This window comes from Camponotus floridanus, unplaced genomic scaffold (assembly GCF_003227725.1).
Source record: "Camponotus floridanus strain SB8 unplaced genomic scaffold, Cflo_v7.5 scaffold20, whole genome shotgun sequence".
Lineage (NCBI taxonomy): Eukaryota > Metazoa > Arthropoda > Insecta > Hymenoptera > Formicidae > Camponotus > Camponotus floridanus.
This window is the reverse complement of record NW_020229326.1, coordinates 2,210,524-2,230,368: the sequence shown is the minus strand read 5'-3', so window position 1 is coordinate 2,230,368 and position 19,845 is coordinate 2,210,524. Positions and strand designations below refer to the sequence as shown.

At 39.5% G+C, this 19,845-nt stretch overlaps 1 protein-coding gene across 3 annotated transcripts in view; it reads left to right on the top strand.

Moving 5' to 3' along the window:
- The window catches only part of LOC105249959 (fibroblast growth factor receptor homolog 1), a 35,825-nt gene extending 17,428 nt beyond the window's left edge, over window positions 1-18,397 (top strand). For 2 of the 3 annotated variants that reach the window (XM_011255777.3, XM_011255778.3), the window contains exons 2-11: window positions 5,093-5,229; window positions 13,038-13,388; window positions 14,356-14,745; window positions 15,720-15,907; window positions 16,110-16,239; window positions 16,330-16,824; window positions 16,907-17,405; window positions 17,541-17,681; window positions 17,777-17,882; window positions 17,982-18,397. In XM_011255777.3, the coding sequence (XP_011254079.1) occupies window positions 5,151-5,229; window positions 13,038-13,388; window positions 14,356-14,745; window positions 15,720-15,907; window positions 16,110-16,239; window positions 16,330-16,824; window positions 16,907-17,405; window positions 17,541-17,681; window positions 17,777-17,882; window positions 17,982-18,086 (2,484 nt within the window). In that variant the 5' untranslated portion in view covers window positions 5,093-5,150 and the 3' untranslated portion in view covers window positions 18,087-18,397. Of the gene's footprint in view, window positions 1-5,092; window positions 5,230-13,037; window positions 13,389-14,355; window positions 14,746-14,878; window positions 15,061-15,719; window positions 15,908-16,109; window positions 16,240-16,329; window positions 16,825-16,906; window positions 17,406-17,540; window positions 17,682-17,776; window positions 17,883-17,981 lie in introns of all 3 variants that reach the window. The other variant, XM_011255780.3, reaches the window with a different exon arrangement.
- The last annotated feature ends 1,448 nt before the right edge of the window (window positions 18,398-19,845 follow it).

Genomic DNA, 19,845 nt, shown 5'->3' with positions numbered 1-19,845 from the left:
AAAACGGCACAGTTCTCGAAAACAAACAGTATCTTTCAGAAAAGTGGATCCCTTTCCTTTATAATACCTTGCGCTTTAGGTGCCTCTTTGCTCCGTCTCTCTCAATCTTCCTTCCTAACGCGTCTTTTTTGTCCATCTGTTTTTCTTTGATCCGCGCCGCCCTCGAACGAGCTCTTTTAACGGCTAAGGTATCGAAATACTTTCGATTAGACGCCATTTCGAGCCGACGAAATTGTGTTTCTATCAGTTGCGGCTGTTCATAAATTTGTACACCCTCTCGTTCTCCCTTATCTCGAGGGTTACTTAACGGATTTATATTTACGACTTTGCCGCTCTCAAAGTTTTGCCGTAAATTATACTCCGTGTTTCGGTATGTGTTTTTCATGTTTAAAATAATATTAAAAATCGCATTTACGGGTGAAAAGGATTCGAGTTAATGAGGAAGAAGCTTAGAAACACCTCTTTCTCCAAACACTCGTAGCGGTGCCAGGAAGCGCACCTTGATTTATGCACGAAAGTTTAAGCACCGCGACGATCCTCTCTTTCCCGGTCCGTAGATTATCGTCGGAAATCTCGACGAGATCTACGAGATCCCCTACAAGGGAGTGTTCCTCGACCCTCGACAAATTGAATGAAATCGCTCCAACCTGTTTCATCACGGAGCCCGTGATCCGACGAATTCGACCACCCGTAATTATCGTGACGTAGGTCCGGGACTTTGTCTCTCTAGACGCCAAGATATAATTTAAAACTCGACGACAATCGGCACTTTCCTTCAAAATTTTAATACCGGTGTTTTAGGTTGTCATCTCGCGTGCACCATCATCTTCGCGACAGATGAGAGAGACGCTATATTAAAAAATTAGTTGAAGACGGGCAGAAAGATGTCGCAAATTTACACTGCATATAGTGCTAATTACTTTTTTTTATTAATTCTTCAAATTATGTTATTCTATTTTTTCTAATGTTTTGATTAATTATTTCTGATTTGTAAAAATATCTAGAGAACAATTTTTTTACATAAATATCTAAAAGAATATACGTATTTATAGAGAAATATATAACTATATATAAAAATGAGGTTTTTGCCCTCTCGTTATAAAGAGTTTGAAGAAAATCTCGGAAAGTGCTGGACGGATTTAGCAAATGCGCGAATTTTGTTTCGATGCCACATTAGCATTCGCGCTAATGGAATCCCGTCTTCGTCGGGAGATTCCGAGCGTTGTTCGATGAGCTGTGCTTTAAATTATGGAAGCGAAGAAACGTAGGACGCATATGCGTATGCGTGTACGGGACGATTGTGCCGATGGGCACGAGACGAGAAAATGCTCGCATGGTTTTCGTTACGATACTTGGACGAGAACCAGACGCGCGTATTCTAGGGTACAACTCTCATCCGAGAACTATTATTCTTTGTCGTGGAGTAACGAGACAGCTGCCAATAATTCGTCATGAAATATATTCCACTATTCGACGGAATCGCATCCCGTTTTCTCTCTTGAATCGATTTATGACACTCGTGGATTTAGTAAAAAAAGAAATATTTGTTGTGCGCTGTGATTTATTTTGCGAATCACTCGCAATATTTATTATAAGCGTTCTTTGTAAAAATCTAAATTGCATTCGACCGCCTCTGGACATGGGTATATAATTTTGCAATCGGCAAGCTAAATTGTCAAGTATGTTTTCAGTTGTAAAACAACAGTGGTATGATGTAATATCGTAAAATAAGCTTACAACATTTGATTAACTTGTGCAAATTTATCCTACACGTTGCTGGCGTATTATTTTTGTATCAGGTATCAGAGTTATTCAAATTTGTTGCCCGAAATTAAATTTCGTGCAGTTTCATGCTTTCCGCAAATGATCATTGATCTTTCTCTTGTATGCAAACAAAAATCTACGCACGAGATGTCATCAAAACATTGTAAATTGCTAATCGCCGAGGGAATCGTCGAATGATATCATTTTCCGCGGGACTTAAAGATGTACGGACGCGACCCAGGAATTTCATGATTATTGCTTGATCCGATTTGACGCGTCGAGAAAAAATAAATATTTATGATGCTCGTTAAGGTAGCTTTACGAGAGATCTCTTGTAAACCGGTCTCGCCCAAGAAAATCTTTGTGTCGTCTTTCAAACTGATAATTTCTGCAAGATTTTCAAGAAGAGATGCGCGCGTTAAAGTAAAAAATATCCTGAAGAACTCTTAAATTATTCCTCGAATAAAAATATAAATGTTGCGTAATAGTAAATGAATAAATATGCAACATTTTACTTCCAACACATATTGCACATTAATTTATAATACTGCTCTTTCGCTTGTAAAATCCTACGGTCGCGTACATTGGAGAAAATATTTGCCACTGCTTTTGATTCGATAACACATACGTATACGCGGAACCAGGCACATCCAGATACTCAAATGATGAAATTTACAAAGTAAAGACCCATTAATCGTCGGCTTTAAACAGGTAGATTACATCTCGTCGTGTTGAAAAAATGGGAAGCGATTTATACAATATATACGTACATATATATATATATATATATATATATATATATATATATATATATGCAAGGCTAATATTCTCGAATATATACGGGGTTGCCTCGCATCTATAAACGCGAAGAAATATCAATGTAAACGACGCCTGCCTCCTTTTATCGAGCAATAAATTCTATGAAATATCAAATGCACGCGGATACATGGACACTCTACTCTCAATGTTGTTGTTCTCGTCGCAATGATATTCTTGCAGATCGAGATTCTCGATTTTAACTGCGCGATCGTAAAACAGCTAATAGTGTGACTAGAATGATACGGAATAATTTACGCGTTCGTCGAGTGTTAAATTCCAGGAAGACATTCTTGCGTAATAAATTAGGATCATCGCGCAAACGATTCGATTATTAGCCACGTGTATGCATTACCGAGAATGCGACTCGGTATTGCGACGTTATACGCGATGCGTCCTGCGCGCTTGTTTATTTTTAAATCGAATATTTTAATACAAAGCTCTTTAGGCTGCGATTTTTATACGATGATCGAAATATTTACGCTTCGCTCGAAATTCCACGACCCACGCATACTTAAAATCAGCAAATTATTAGCGCGACGTTGAACCGAAATATGAAATTTCTCTAATATTAGCGACACACGTATTCCCGATCATCGTAATTTATTCTCGCCCGAATGCCAAAATACGCGCACACGAATCGAAATAATATTTTTTGCGAAAAGTGATATTTATTTCATATATTGATAAATAAATTAATAAATATAACGCAATGCAATAATTTAGAGACATTTTGTACTAGAGACTCTTGCATTGATACAAGAAAATTATAATTCTGAATTAATTAATTATGATATTTTTCACGTTTCACAAATCCTTTTGTCTTTAAATACTTAATTTTTTGTAGCCCGAGAAATTAAAATTGTATTTTTAATTTTTATTACATGCATGTGTGTTCGTATGTATATAAGAGAGACTGGAGATTTTAAAATGTAAATACTTGAAAGTAAACTCGCTTGATATTTATTTAAAAAAATTATATCTTCTTATTACATTAAACATTCGCAAAGATAATTTTACATTATGCTAAAATAAGAAAATATATATTTTAAAATATATTTTGAAATGAAAAATGTAAATATTGTATGAATAAAGCTATTTGAATACAATTTTTTTCACACATAATGTCAATCTTTTTGCATGTTTCAAAATTACTATTTTATTACAAATATTTTCGATGGAAATTTGCTTTGTACTTTTTGCAATTATTTGAAAACTGCGAGCTCTCATATTGCGGCAGTATGGTCGCCAGATTTTCAGTCACAAACTACCTGATTGTTTCTATAATGTCTGCTTGAAGAAAAATATGGTTTTCCCTCAGAGTTTCGCATACACACATGCACACACATGTCCCGGTGCCTTCTCTCGTTACCGAACCTTTTTCTAGCTTGCCTGGATATATTTGGAGAAAATCTTCTCACGACCGCGATCATCCGAGAGAGATGAAACATGGATATATGTATTTCGACGAGAGCGAGGGTATTTCTCTTTTTCATCGACGCAACAGGTGACGCGTCGATCCAAAGAACGTCCCAAGATGCCAAGACACCAAGAACCCGTGAAATTCTAAAAGCCCCCCAAAGGGAAGGTCGAATATTAATCGTCGCTGGATCGGTTATTTCTTTTTTTTCTTTCCTTCGGGTTGCGTACAGGCGTATATTCTTCTCTCGAGGGATCGAGTTCTCGACGGAAGATGTGTCCGCGCGATCGTTAAGGCGTTTCAAAGAAAACAATCTGTCGAAACTTTCACCCTCGAGACGCTCTTCAACGGTCGTTAACGGCGTTACGGAAAAACAAATGCAATGTATAGGATGTATTAAATGTTCTTAAAAATATACAATTTTCTTCTCGTTGATTTTCGGGCGATTTTCCCCTCACCAAGACTCTAGCCGAGGATTGAATAGATTGGCGATCGCGTGAATAATGAATCATTCGTGCAGGTCTGGTCGGCCCGGATTTACGATGACGATGATTTTCGAGAGTCGCGTTTAAGAAGGGCGAACGCGCATTTCCCGGACGGGAAGCGGCACGTGCGTAAAGCCGTGCGTTTGGCTCGGCGCTCCCAGGTCCGTATTTCAACGTGATCGTGTCTAAAATCGTTGGTCGGCGTGTCCTCGGCGAGTGCATCGTGTTTTCGTGTTTTGGCCGTCGGCCAGCGTTGGGAGACGCTCCTCGCGAAATAGAGAAAAAAAATACGACGAGGTCGCGCGATAGAAGAAAAGGAGGGAACGTGGAAGGAAACGAGCATTTTGCTCTTCTATTATTAATACCAACGTAAATTGCGAGTTTTTCATCCTCTTGAATACTTGATTAGTTTTTACCGCGTGTTTCACATTTTTTACTTTCTTTCTTTTTTTTCTCTCTCTTTCTCTTCCCTCTCTTTGCGTGTGTATGCTCCTTTCTTCGTGATAATCGTTGAATGGAAAAGAGAAATTTGTCTTTACGCGTTACTTTATCCTAGCATATACTCGAGGGGGAGAAGATAAACAAACTTTTCACGCTTCTGTTTCAGGAAATCACCCATGCCGCGATTATACTAACTACACGTGTCTGATATCGAACGAATCGAAATGGCGAAGATTTATTTCATCTTTGGAATTCTCGTCATCCTAAACGTCGAATTTTCGCAAGGACGATCCCTTCGGCTGGGTAAGAAAATACATTTTAACTCTTGTAATATTTTTACGTTTTAAATTTTTCCTAGAAATATCTTTTCTACAAATTTCTTTGAAAAATCGTATAATGTTTTATTATTTGTTTAATGATACATGTCAACATTTTATTAATACAAACATGAGCTTTACAGTCAAAAGTATTGCATATATGACTTTTAGATACAAAAAAAGTCATTTGAATAACAAATTCAATATTTCTATTTTTATTTATTTTTATTAAAACAAAACGACAGTAATAAAATATAATTTGATATAATTTTTTTCATTAAAGTAACAATTCCCTGTTTCTTTAAGCGATGCAAATATTTGTGTGTGTATGATCGATACTGTATACAAATAAAATGTAATAAATTATAGATTACAAAATGGTAATTTTATAAATGTTTAAAAATTAATTCGTACAGCATGCGTTTATTAATGCTTTCGAGTCGAGTTATATTTCGAGACTTTCCATAATTCAAAGAAGCGCTCTCGCGCCATTTTCGGGAAATGAAAGCACTGTTACGCGAAATTTAACAAATATCGTGTTTAAAAATGACATCATGGAAACATGCGATTTTGTTATCGCCAAATAATTTGTTTCACGGTAAAGTCTCGTCGTTCTGCGGCGTAAAAATCGCGAGTAAAATTAAACGAGCGAGTGCCACACGAGACGCGCCTGGTACGCGGTCGTAGCGAGCCGAAGATTTGTAAAGGAAGTCTGCAATGTCATCCGGCGCCGTTCCGCGATATTTTTGTATTGAAAAAGGAATAAGCGCGACGTGAAAAATAGCGCGGGGTAGAAGCCCCCCATCCCCTGACGAGGAAGCTAGAGACGAAAGAGCGAAAGCCGGAAATACAAGTGAGAAAGAAGCAACGTGGAGGAATTTTGCGAGATTCCAGAGAAATACTTGCAACTTGAAAACCGATTAATCGAAAAATTTATATTATTTTTTAATCGCGACCGAGCGGAAGGATATTTCTGCGCCGATTAAAAAAGGAAATTTTTTTGCTTCTCTGTGACATAAATTCAAAACGTATTATATATAATATATTTAATCTTCTCTTGCGACGAAAACATTAATACGTAACATTAATAAGACGTAACATTAATAACATTTTCAACGTCCTTGTTATGACATTAAAGTTGTTGACGCGGTCGTTTAACGTTTCGAGAGAAGGTTAATGACACGGAAGAAAAGTAACGCACGTGGAGGTATTTTGTGAAATCTATACCGAGAAGCGTCGGCTTAATCGAGCTTTCGCGCCAGCGGCACTCGATCCGGGTTTATTTCCAGTCACGTCGCTCCCCCCCAGGCTTCATAGATACGATTTAATTATCGGCGCTTCCATTCTTGAGAAATCTCATCACGCGCGTCGGGAAATTGCCACGTAGATACATGCGGCTCGAAATCGCTATTTAAATCGCAATTGACTTGGCACTTTGTCGATGTGCGACGACGTTCGAAGTAAACGTGACAGAGAGCATCGGACCCGATTGCCAAAACCAGGCGCATTCTCGGAAATCGCAGCGTCGGCGGAGAAATGCACGCGGCGATAATTAGCGCGAGCGCGACGATAATTATATCCCGAGCGGACATAATTGCCGTAGCAACGTTCGTTGCGCGCGACGAGTCGCGTAAAGGGACCATTCATCGCCATTTCGATCTTGGCAATTTTGGTTCCTCGACACGATCCTTGAATATTTCATCTCTCGTCGATGCTCCTCCTATACCGTTATATAATTGTCGCGCCGTATTCGGCAAACGACGAGAGAGAGAGAGAGAGAAAGACGAAATAGCGATGCCTGTTTATTGTTGGAAACAATGGAAATTTCTACGAAACGAGAGTTCGATATTGCTGGTCAAAGGTGGAAAGGCGCGGTCGAAAAATTTTCGACCGTCACATCTGGCGAACAGACGCGGCTTTGTAGCGTGCGCCGTGCGTTGCCATTGCGTTTCTACTATATTCCGTAGTTGGTACGTGCTCGAGAGTAGAAATTTCACTGGAATTTCAGCGCAACTACGGGACCACGTGCGTATAAACGTACGCGCCAGCGCATACACGGGGATCTCTCTCTCTCTCTCTCGTTATGTCGCGCGTTCTCGGGAAGCCTAATATATGTCGAATATGTCGAATATGTCGACCGAGATTCGTAATGTTGTCGTTTTATCGTTCTCTCTTCTCTTTTAACGCGATTGTCATTTTCAACGAATCCGATATTCCATCGGAAAATCGATACTTTGGCAAATAAATAACGTCGCGCATGGAGCGAACGGGGAGAAACACGGTCTCTGATACGATATGCATATGAGCGTTATTATGATTGGGCTCAATTGTCCAATTGCCCGGTCATTGAATGCCGAGTCGGCTGCGATGCCGCTATTACCGAATCGCCAACAACGATATTCTCCCGACGTGGCGGTGGCGTACGAAACGCCATTTTCTCGGGCTAAATTCAGTGATGGACGAGGACAAAGAAGAGAGAAGGGGCTGCCCTGCCGCGAGAGAACGCGATGAGAGCCACTGCCAATCTTTTGTCTATTAAATGTATTCAACAGCGTAATAGCGGTTGATATTACCAATTGAACAATGAAAGAGATGACAGCAGAGCGCGATTTACGGGAGACGGCGAAGAGAGGAAAAGGGCGGAGAGGTTCGGCCGAGGGAGGTAGAGATGGAGATTTCGCCAAGAGACGACCGGCCGGTCCTGCCGGCTGATCGAGCGTCACTGCGGTTTTCCCGCTGGACCGATGCCCGCATCCCATCCATCTCGCTTGTTCGAAGATTGGAATCGTTAGAAAAATCACGTATATATCTCTCGTTTTGTAAGAAACGCGAATCGGAAAGCCGATGCGGAAGAGCGCCTCGCAATCAGACTTGAAACGAGCTTAACTCTTTGAAAGAAGGAGCGTTCTCTCGAGCGACGTTTCTTAATCCCCCGACAGTCGGATGATTCGTTTCAAGGTGTAATTATATGGATGTATACATGTAGCCATCGTCTCACAGATTCCCGACCCGTCAACAATCTCGACATTTCTATCTGCCCTTGTCCTCCTCTCTCTTGTTCTATCCGTAAATCTTCTCGTCTTTTCACCCCACGTGTTCGCTCCATTAAACCAGGAGGGTTTCTAGGACGGAATTTTAATCATCGAGCCAGTTTCGTTGGCCTGTCTCTATTCTAATAGATGGGTCCAATATGCTTTAATATAATAATGCGACATCTTAATGCGAACGGACGATGCGTTTAGACATGCTACGTGATTCCTTGCTGAAGACCGCGCTTTTTATTCGATGTTCTCAAATTGTTGCACGTATCGAATCTTTTCGAGAGAAAAAGTTGGGCTAGACGGAAAAATCGTTTTATCTTTCTTCGACGAGAGAAAAATCGCAGACATTTTATTGATCAAAACACGCGCCGGTAATAAAACAAGGTAATTAGATCGCTGCCCGTTTGCTGCCGTAAAGTAGTATCGCTAAAACTGGTCGGCGATAAACATTGTCAACCGCTATAAGAAATCGTCGCGAGACGCGTTTCAGTCGCGAAACTTTGAACGCGCCGACAGGTTTCCGCGAAGAAACGTCGTCGCGCGTTTATCCAAATAGGTGAACCTTCTATGAAATAAGAAGCTGATGGTATCCGATGGAGAAAAAAAGAATCAGTCGGCGCGTTTAGCGTTTCCGCGCAAAGGGAGGAGGTGCCACTCGCACAAGAGGGTTATCGTGTCTCGAATTTCTTCTTTTTGTCGAATCGTCTTCTCGCGTTAGATCGAGGACGAATCGCGGCACGAAGAAAGAGATTTCTCTTCCTCCTCTCCTTCCTCTCTCTCTTTTTCTCTCTTTCTCGTCGGCGGATAAAGATGCTAAAAGTCAGTCGCGTGGGACGATCGTAATCCGACACCGAGAGGCACTCTTTCGAGGACGAGAAAGCTTCCTTGGGATGTCCATTTTTCTATGTTTCTTTATTCGTCATTTAAAAAATTTTATCCACAAAGCGAGAATCAGCGATGATGCGTAATGGCAATCTGTCAACATTCGAGAGAGAGTCGTTTCTCGTTGTCGATTAATCATGCAAGTGTGACTTGCGTAATCCGGCTTGCGATTCCCTGTCTTCAACATTATTTGTTTTCGCGCTGTATTTTTTTTCTTACGGATACATTTATCTCCTGGAAAATTTTTGCAGAAAAATCTCGAATTAAATATTTATCTAAAAATTCTTTAAAAAGCTGTATAAAGAGAATTTATTTCGAGAGGTGATTGTGTAACGCAGGTTCTCTTAATATATCGCTTGTAATTTTATTTTCCTCGCATTAACCTGATATCTCGGCATTGCGAAAATTGTCATGCGACGTAAGACTACGATGATGGCTCGTTTCCATGAAAACGGAAAAACAAGAAGCAATTAAAGGAGCGTAAATCACGTTGTCCACGCGCGGTTTAGTAGCTTACGTCTCGACGACTATTTCGGGCGAAGCGAGAGATCTGGTTCCATTTGAGGCAAGCGAGCGAGCGATGTAAAACGATTCGTTTCGTAAAATAACAACCCCGAGAGTACTCGTATTGTCTCGATCTCTGGAAGCATTTTAACGAAGCGTCTCGCGTTGCAATCTTATTACTTGTCTCGACGGTTGAGCAAAACATCGTGCAACGTTTACTTTCTCGCAAAAATCATCGGGATAATATCGAGATAGAATTTTTTTCATTTTTTTATTCCGATTCGAATTAATTTGTACGTTTGCTGAAATCGTCACGGAGATTGGCGGAGGCAGCCATGCGAAAATATTTTTGGCACGACGACACTCTTCGGCAGATTTTCGCATGATAATCCATTCGTGCCGGCCTCGATCTCAATCTCGTCTTTCTAACCGAAGCGATCGTACCTCATCAGTGCTCGGTTCTTGTCGAACGTCTCGTTCGCTTGGATGAAAATGCTGAAAGTCGCGAATTAGCCGCGTATTATACAGCATGATAAATGAATCTTGTGTCAATGCTTGGAAATTCAAATATGTTGGATTATCCCCTCGAATCTTTCGCGAGGAATGCGAGAGATAGTTAGCGTAACGCAACGAACGCTCAGGATTGTCGCGTCCGATAACTCTAGCTGCCTTCACGCTTGCTGACGGTTGAATTACCTATGTCCGCGCGGGCAAAATATTATTTACTTTGTATTCCGCGATTTTATCCCCGAGCTGCGCGTATGCGAGGAAACGGCGGTTATTTATGAAGCTGTCCGGCACTCGAAGGAAACCGGTCAGACCGCGCCTCCGTTTGCGCGGAAACTTTGATAGCGATTTACGAGCGGCACGTGCTCGCGGCGAGACGCATCGAGAACTTGGTCGGGACCCCTTTAAGAAAACGCACGTTGAAAGATGCCGGGCTGTTATTGAAAGATTATACGTCGCGAAGACGCGGCGCGCGCGTGAAGAAATTAAAAGGGACGAGAAACGAAGAAACGAGCGCGGGATAGAGACGCGATCGCTACAACTATCGTTATCCACTAGTCGGAACGAGATAAGGCGCTATACACGTCAATTTTAGACAGCGAGGTGTGTAAATGTCGCGGGTAAAAATGTGCTCGTTTCAGCCGCGACACGAGTAAATAAACGACCGCTGACGTTGACAAACTAGGGTTTTCCGTCGACGTTAATGGCTAATGGTTCTGAACGAGGCGCGAATTCGATATCGAGATTAAAATTAAATGAATTATTTTGAAGTATTTTTTCAAAAATACTTTACGCACCTTTAGAAAATAAATCTTGTTTAAAATCAAAGACTTTGGATATGTCGAGAAATTAATTTATTCTCTTCTCGGTGTGCAAACTCTCTTTATTTACTCTGTTAGCGATAATATTTCAGTGACGCGGTAAACGCCGAAATTCTCGCCGAGGAATTTGTTTGAAAGAATCACGAGCGCGATATTTTTTTAGCAATTCTTTTACGCGGCGTATAAAAAGTACATATCTGTTTGCGTTCACCGCGCGCCAGAAATCTGTGGAAACATCTGCACCGGAGTTTGTATCGCGATCGAAAGCTCACGGCGAGAGATGGCCGAAGGCAGAAAGCGAGGAGAACAAAACACCGGCAGAAGTGGTGCGAAGCTCTCGAAACATTTAAGGCTATTCCTGGCGTCTGGCTCGGGGCAGATGGCTCGGGCTCGGGCTCGGGCTCGGGCTCGGGCTCGACGTCAAATGCTATTGACACGAGAGAAATCGATCCCTGGTTTCAGACTATCGATCCCTGCTATCGAACTCGTATCTGGTTTAAATCGAGCGCTGTCGCTTCCACGATTCGATTTTTACGCGAACAATTTAAAAATATACACAGGAATCACGTAGAAATCACAAATTTTATTTTAAGTTTAACAAAAATTTGTTTGAAAAATCAAAAAATATATCAAGCTGATATATATCTCGTAGATCGAGAAGACACATTTGTATCGAATTTTGCGCATCGGATCGCAGCCGCCGATCCGTGCCACGTGCCTCGCATCTGTTACTGTCTCCCTGAAAAAGAGCGAAGCAGACTCGACCGCGACGACGAGCGACAATAAACTTGATGATCGATTTCCGTCGAGGGCTCTCGCGAGGCACAACGACTCGCTTGTACGCCGAGCATGGCTTTGGCGAGGATGTTTAAAGATCCGCTAGAAGAAAGCTCGCGAACTTGAATCTCTCGATTGAATTAAATCTCTGCTCTCCTCTTCGCGTGCCTCGAGTAGATCGCAGGAAGTATATCTGTTGCGAAGAGAAGGAAGGAAAAAGAGAGAGAAGGCATAGACTGATTATTATTATAGGATAAGAAAGAAATGGACACAAATCTTATTAAACGTTTCATCGATGAAAAAAAAATTGCGTTTTTTATCAATTAAAATTTCGGAATCACTCGCAGAGTTATCGAGCGCGACACTCTTGTGCTCGGATGAAGACGCGCTTCGTAGTACTATTAGTGATCGTAATCATAGGGCGATTCACAGAGGAGGGAGCGACGACGAGGGGTCACGGGGGATAGCTCTAAATTTAGTTCCCGACGCATTCTGGGGACAGAGGGGCAAAAAGATTCCAGATGGAACGTCGGAAGGGACAGTGTGTCGCGATTCACTTCTGGCTGTCTGCCAAATGGCGATACTCCGGCCGGTCAGCCTCATGAATGAGCCGGGCAGGAAAATGAGTTTCCTTGATCAAGCTAGCCGGAATATCGCGATGGTAGACCCGACTGATGCGAGCCAAGCATCGTCTCGTCTCGTCGTTTTGCACTCGTCAGACTCGCAAATACATTTTCTCTCCGACTTCCGCGAGCTCTCGCGGCGACGATTATTATAGATCGTCGCGTCTCGACGGCGCAAAAATCGATACGAAGCGATGGGAAGCCAACGTTTGTTAATTAAAGATAATTAGAGAGGCTAATTAATTTGATTTAAATTTATTTCATTCATCCAGCGACCAATTTATAATATTTTGTTTCGAACGAACGCGAATTATTTCGCGCGAAAAGTCAGAAGGGGCAAGAACCGCTCGGCATCAACCATGATCGATCCGACATCGTTGAATCAGCATACAACTATAATCCAAGGCGGAAATTACGAATCTAATTATTTGCCTCGCGGAAGTCGTGTCTGAAGAAAAGCAGAATAACCTCGGCGATAAAAATCCGCATACTCTTCGCCTCGTTATTAGCATCGTATTGCATCGCGTTGCATCGCGTGCAATATATCCGAGGGATAGATTGGATGCATATTTGCTATCGTCACACACACACACACACACATATATACGCATAATAGAATGCATATTATTTACGTTGCAGATGCAATTAATGCCGATGTAGCGATGCCCGTGGGTGAGAAGCTTTTGCTACGTTGCCAGCGAAATCCCGGCGTCCAGATAGAATGGTATAAGGACGATGAAGCGTTGCGGTCTACCACGAGGATGCGCGTGACGAAGCAATCTGTCAAGTTCAAATACGTCGACTTGGACGACGCGGGCGTCTACGGTTGTAGACTAGAGTCGAACGAGACCGTCGAGTGGAGAAACGTGACCGTTCGTATCGAGACTCTGCAAAACGACGGTTTTCAGAACGAGCCTGAAGAAACCAGCGGTGTAAAGAGTTTACTCAGACCGGAAGAGGAGAGCAATGATCTCGAGATTGAAACCAGAAGTAAGTTCAGTTCTTTTGCGAAAATCGATATCATACTATTAAATGACACAAGATTTGTTCGCTATCCGGATGGATTGGATGGATTACTATTTTTCCAATTAGAAAAACTTTTAAATCGGAAAATGGAAATGAGCGTGTTTTTCAATTTTTTTAAATATCTTCGATATCTATTAAACCTATCTAATATTCTTTATGTATTAATATAAATTTTTTTTTATCTGTAAGAAAAAACATTTATGTACACACAGACAATGAATATAAAAGACATGATTTGCGATTTATGTGATGGAGATGTGAAAAAAAGGCAAATCGTGTTTTGACAATTGAATTTAAGACGATTTTCAAGGAAGAGAACAAATTAAAATTTGGAAATCAAATTTATAAATAATTGTTTTTAAATATATAATCGTAAATAATGAATTTCGATTAAAAGACAAATTATTACTTATATTAAAAATAATAATGCAAAGGTCCACAAGATAAATCAATCAAAAATATAAATAAAAGGCTTAAAGGACCAACGCAGAGATGACTGGTTGCGAAAAATAAAAATAAAACGGTTATCACAGAAATGTTCTAATCTATCATATTCCGTTTATTATAATAACGATATACGCGCGTTTCGACCATCTTCAGGTCCTTATCAATATCAGTAATCAAAATAAAAATAACAAATATAAAGACAAAAAATAATACATGATGTAAATTCAAATGAAGTGAGCTGTCAAACGACGCAAACAATAATAAATAATAATAAAACCTTGAGAAGTTATTACTTATAGCCAAATAAATTATTAAAACTTATTAAAATATTTGCAAGCCTTACATCCATCTACTTTATTAATCGCAAAAATAGTTGTTGTATTCAAAGCTCTCTACGTTGAGTATTCTTTCGTCAATTATTTCATTTATATTTTCTCGATATTTTATTTGGCATTGTAACGTATATATGTAATTTTCTCCGTAGATTTGCCTGAAACGCGATCGTTGCATCTAGACAGCGACAAGATGGACACGGATCTCGACGAAAAGGGCGAAAGCGATGTGGAGGGCGAGCACAACAATACGGTACCGGAGAGTCCGCCAGTTTTCAACAAGACCGACGAGATGCACGCGACGGTGGTGAAGCCCGCCGGCAGTACGATGCGATTGAGATGTCTGAGCACTGGCAATCCTAGGCCGAACATCACGTGGCTGAAGAACAATGAAGAGCCGAGACGAGATCTTGGTACTGCGATCAGGACCAAGTGGAGTTTGAGACTGGAGGATCTCGTTACCAAGGACAGCGGGAATTATACGTGTATTGTATGCAATCATCTCGGATGCATCAACTATACCTACAAAGTCGACATAATCGGTGAGTTTGAGATGCCTATATCCTCTCTACTTTTTACGCGAAGCGCGGACAAGCGTGCCTGCAGCGCGATCTTGAACCGCTTATTACGTAAACGCTCGAATCGAACGCTGAGAGTCTGCTAACGATACCGCAGAGCGTTTCCCGCATAAGCCGTACATCAATGAGGACTTTCCGAAGAACGTGACCGCTCTGGTCAACAGTATTGTGACCTTCAGATGTCCCATTGTTTCCGATCTCGAACCGTATATACAATGGGTTAAGGTCGCCGAGTATCCGGGTGATCAAGAAGATCCGCCCAAAGGGCCTCTGCTAAAGGTACAACCGCCATTTAATGCGGTGATGGTAGAGGGTCCTGGTCTCTTTTATATCGCGTCTTATTTTAATTTTTCTTCAAGACTTAATTTGTTCGACGTAATATCGTACTAACTGTTAATGGTGTAGGGTCGACTAACTATCTATCCTTTGAAAAACTCTAAACATGTCAATTTAGAAAATATTTCCAGATTTGATACAAGGAAAATTCTTCACTTTAATAAAAAAACTAATTTAATTACTTTTTTTACAGCACTTGTCTAGGAAAAATCTACTTTATTATAGTTATATGGTTATGGATCTTTTTATTCTTTTGTCTATCATATATGCTTTGTATGTAAAAATAAAAGAAAAATTACATGTATTTATAAATTGCACAAATAGCTATAAAATGGAAAAATGTGTATTATACATATGTAAATTGTTCATTTTAAACAGGCTTGGTTTACAAAGGTTTATCTACTCTCTATGTATTACTTTTATATATTATATTCTGTACATTTTTCTTACTCTACACATTTCTTTATACTTGCTTATGTATATCTATGTAAAACATGAGGCAAATTGAGACGCACACAGTCTTTATATGTATATTTTTTCATCTTTCTCTACGTGTACATCTAACTCGTTAAAATGGTGGTTGGGTTTCTTTTTCTCTATAGAAACAGTACCGCATCGACCGATTCTGACGAGGCCTCCACGAAACAGCACAGTACTTGTTGGAAGCAATGCTAGTATGATCTGCCAAGTGCTCTCCGATGCCCATCGTCATCTCGAATGGTATCATGGTTGCCATACCTCTCTCGACACCGTCAACAAGACCAATCAGAGCTTACGGGTGGAGGTCAAGGTGGGAATAGCTTGCATGCAAACTTGCTGTTTTCTCTCGACTTTCGTTTCTGGCTTCCAATTTCCGTAACTGTCAATACATGATTCTAAGCTTTCTAATGTTTACTAAAAGAAAAATTTACGAATTTATGTTACATGTGTGTAAATATTGTTGACGCATGTTTGGTCTCAAAAGCGCGATTAACAACAAAATTTCGATGCAGGCTGGGGGGGAGAATCCAGAGGAACTAAAACTTTACAATGTTACCGAGAAAGATGAAGGATGGTATACGTGTATCGCCCAAAATACTTTAGGGGAAACATTTAGCAGCGCTTATCTACGTGTCGTTAAAAGTAAGTAATCCAATTTTGTTATTTAAATCATTTAAAATTGATATTGGGACGATAAATTATATCTACAATAATCCTGTACAATTTATTCAGCGTTGGACGAGCAAAGAGTACCATTAGCTCCGAGACCGCAGAATGTCATCGTGAATGTTTTGGCGGCTATTCTGTGCTTGTTCTTTGCCGTGGGAGTCTTCGTAGTGATATATATCTTTCGTCGATTGAAACGCGAGAAGATGAAAAAGCTACTCGCGATAGAAACGGCGCGCGCGGCAGTCGTGACGCAATGGACGAAGAAGGTAATTATAGAGAAGCAGAAACTGGTGAACGCGCAGAATGCGATCGAGGAGGAATTGCTGATGCCGGTAGTGAAGATCGAGAAGCAAAAGTCCACTGTCATTGCTGAAGACAGCAGCAGCGATAATGTGTCCGAATACGAACTACCATTAGATAGCGCGTGGGAATTGTCGAGAGAATATTTCACGCTGGGAAGCACTCTCGGCGAAGGAGCCTTTGGCAAAGTTGTCAGAGCCGAAACGAATACTGGCAAGTCCGGAATACCTAGCGTTGTAGCGGTAAAAATGTTGAAAGGTAAGCAAATTTTAACGTAATTAATTTTTTTATTTTTATATGTTTATTTATTTCATTTATTTATTTATTTTTATATATATAGAGGGTCATACAGATACTGAGATGATGGATTTAGTCTCTGAAATGGAAATGATGAAGATGATTGGCAAGCACGTAAACATCATTAATTTGCTGGGTGCCTGTACTCAAAACGGCCCTCTCTATGTTGTGGTCGAATTCGCCCCGCATGGCAATTTGCGAGACTTCCTGCGAGATCATAGACCCACTTCGGGATATGAACCAACTATCGGACAGGAGTCAAAGGAGCGAAAGACTCTCACGCAAAAGGATTTGGTTTCGTTTGCTTATCAAGTGGCGCGCGGAATGGAGTACCTAGCTAGTAGGAGATGTATACACAGGGACTTGGCTGCCAGGAATGTTCTCGTCAGCGACGAATACGTATTGAAGATCGCTGATTTCGGTCTTGCTAGAGACATTCACTGCCACGACTATTACAGAAAGACAACGGACGGACGATTGCCAGTGAAATGGATGGCACCAGAGGCCCTATTTCATCGTGTTTATACCACTCAGTCCGACGTGTAAGTATCCGGCACAATAATAATTCTTTTATCTTTGATCGAAGATTCTATTTGATTATTTTAATCATTTAAATATTTTCACTTTTTAATATTTTTTATTGACTTTTTAATATTTTTTATTGATTTCACTCGTAGATGGTCGTACGGAATTCTGCTGTGGGAGATTATGACCCTGGGTGGTACACCTTATCCATCCGTACCGTCGGTCGAGAAACTATTCCAATTACTTCGAACTGGTCATCGAATGGAAAAACCGCCTTGCTGTTCGATCGAAATGTAAGACGCACCTTCTACATGTGATTCTGATTTTATAATACAATCGATATGTATGATTCAATCCTGAGAATTTACTCTTCGAAACGTTACTATAGATATATGCTCATGAGAGATTGTTGGAGTTATCAGCCAACGGAAAGGCCGACATTTGTCGAATTAGTCGAGGATCTCGATAGAATATTAACGATAACAGCGAACGAGGTAAGTAATAATGTCCACATGATTTGCATGTCTATAAATAAGTATTAGTTTTTTTACAGTAATAATAATAATAAATTGCATATATATCTTTGACATCAGGAATATTTGGATCTCGGTCTGCCCCAGCTGGACACACCTCCATCCAGCCAAGAGTCCAGCGAGGTGGAAGAGGATGGTGAAGAAAAATTTCCATATCTGTTGTGAATCGTATATTTACTACAAAGACTGTCTACTCGTTTAGACATTGTTTACTTAGACAGGAAGTAATCTAAACGATTCGCGAATGTAACCGAATAAAGTAGCAGCGAGTAATTCAAATGAATGTGACAATGGAAATAAAGAGACGAGAAGAGTGTCAACATGAAAGATTATTATATGTGAAGGATTATCGACTGAAGTAAGTGAATACGCCAAATAATATAAATCAGTATTGATCTGTGTACGTGTACGCAGAGTTAAAGGAAAGTGCGAAACGATAGCGTACATCAGCAGTGTCAATATACATATACATGAGATTGGACATCGTGTATTTACTATTTTTTTATGGAGATCGATAAATGTGATTAAAAAGAAACAATATCGAGAGCGGAAACTAAAAGGACACTATCTTTTAAGCGTCAATGCAAAACAAATTTATATTTGTATAAAAATCGCCTATATCTATTCTATAGATCCTATATTTATATCTATAGATTTATAGATATTATTGTGCCATGTGAATCAGTGCCTTACAAGATTGTCGGACATACAAAAGGCAAGAGATAATTTATCGTGACAGGACTATATAATATATGTGTCCCATATACGATATCATATTAAAAGTCTATATTACAAAAATCCACAAAATGGATATCAAACGTGGGCATGATGTTGTGTTTTTTGTAACTAGTCAACTGTGGATACTGTATTTTTCTGTATCATAGTAGTTGTTAGATCTTTAGTGTTTTTACATGACTAGTTTTAATGGATAATGATCGTGGATTTTATATCGCGAGCAACGTGTTTTGTGACAATTTTGTAAAAAAATAATCAGTCTAAAGACGTGCACATAAAAGGCGAAATCTGAAAGGAAACAAGCAATATAAATTTTATATCGAAAAAATACATCGTTTCGGGAAAAGAATCCAAAGTATTGTTGTAAGCCTTAGAGTCGTATCGATCGCTTGTCGGTATCGATACGATATGGCGATAATGTGTATAAATAGGAAAGGTGCTTAGCAATAGATAATTTATTTTTCGTATATCTTTAAGCATATGTATGATATAAATATATATATATATATATACATACATATATATATATCTTCATAGGATCTTTTTTTACATAATTTTAAGATACATCTCTTAAGAGTGATCTTTTTTGTAAAAAGTGACAATAACGAATTTATGCAATAAAAACAAAAAGTAGTTTTAATTCGCGGATTGTATATATCGTTTATTTAGCGTTTATTTAATAAACATTATCTGTTATCCAGTATCTAAAAGTAGAATTAGCATTTACGTAGAGTATATGTATGTGTATAGGTCGTACAAAGGAGATCCACATAAATATGACTTTTGTTTCCAATAAATCGATAAATTTGTAACCAATAAAATAATATTGCGCTTTCCAAATTTCTCTAGTAAAAAATTCATATAATTTATGTTTTTTAAAAAATTCAGTGTTTTTCAAAATATCAAATTTATTTCTGCATTTACATATAGATGAGACTAAAATCCTATCTATTTAAAGATATTTAAATGACTTGAAATAATGAAGAAAAAAAATAGCTTATAACAAGTTATTTATATAATCCCGATAAAAAATATAGGACTATATAATAATAGAAGAACCACAAATAAGTATAGAATCTATAATTTGTTATCTAAATAGAAAACTATTAATTTTTTCATCTATTAACTTTTACATCTTATACCTTTGAAAGCAGTTTAGGGAGTCGTACAGCACTCCTTTTATTCAACA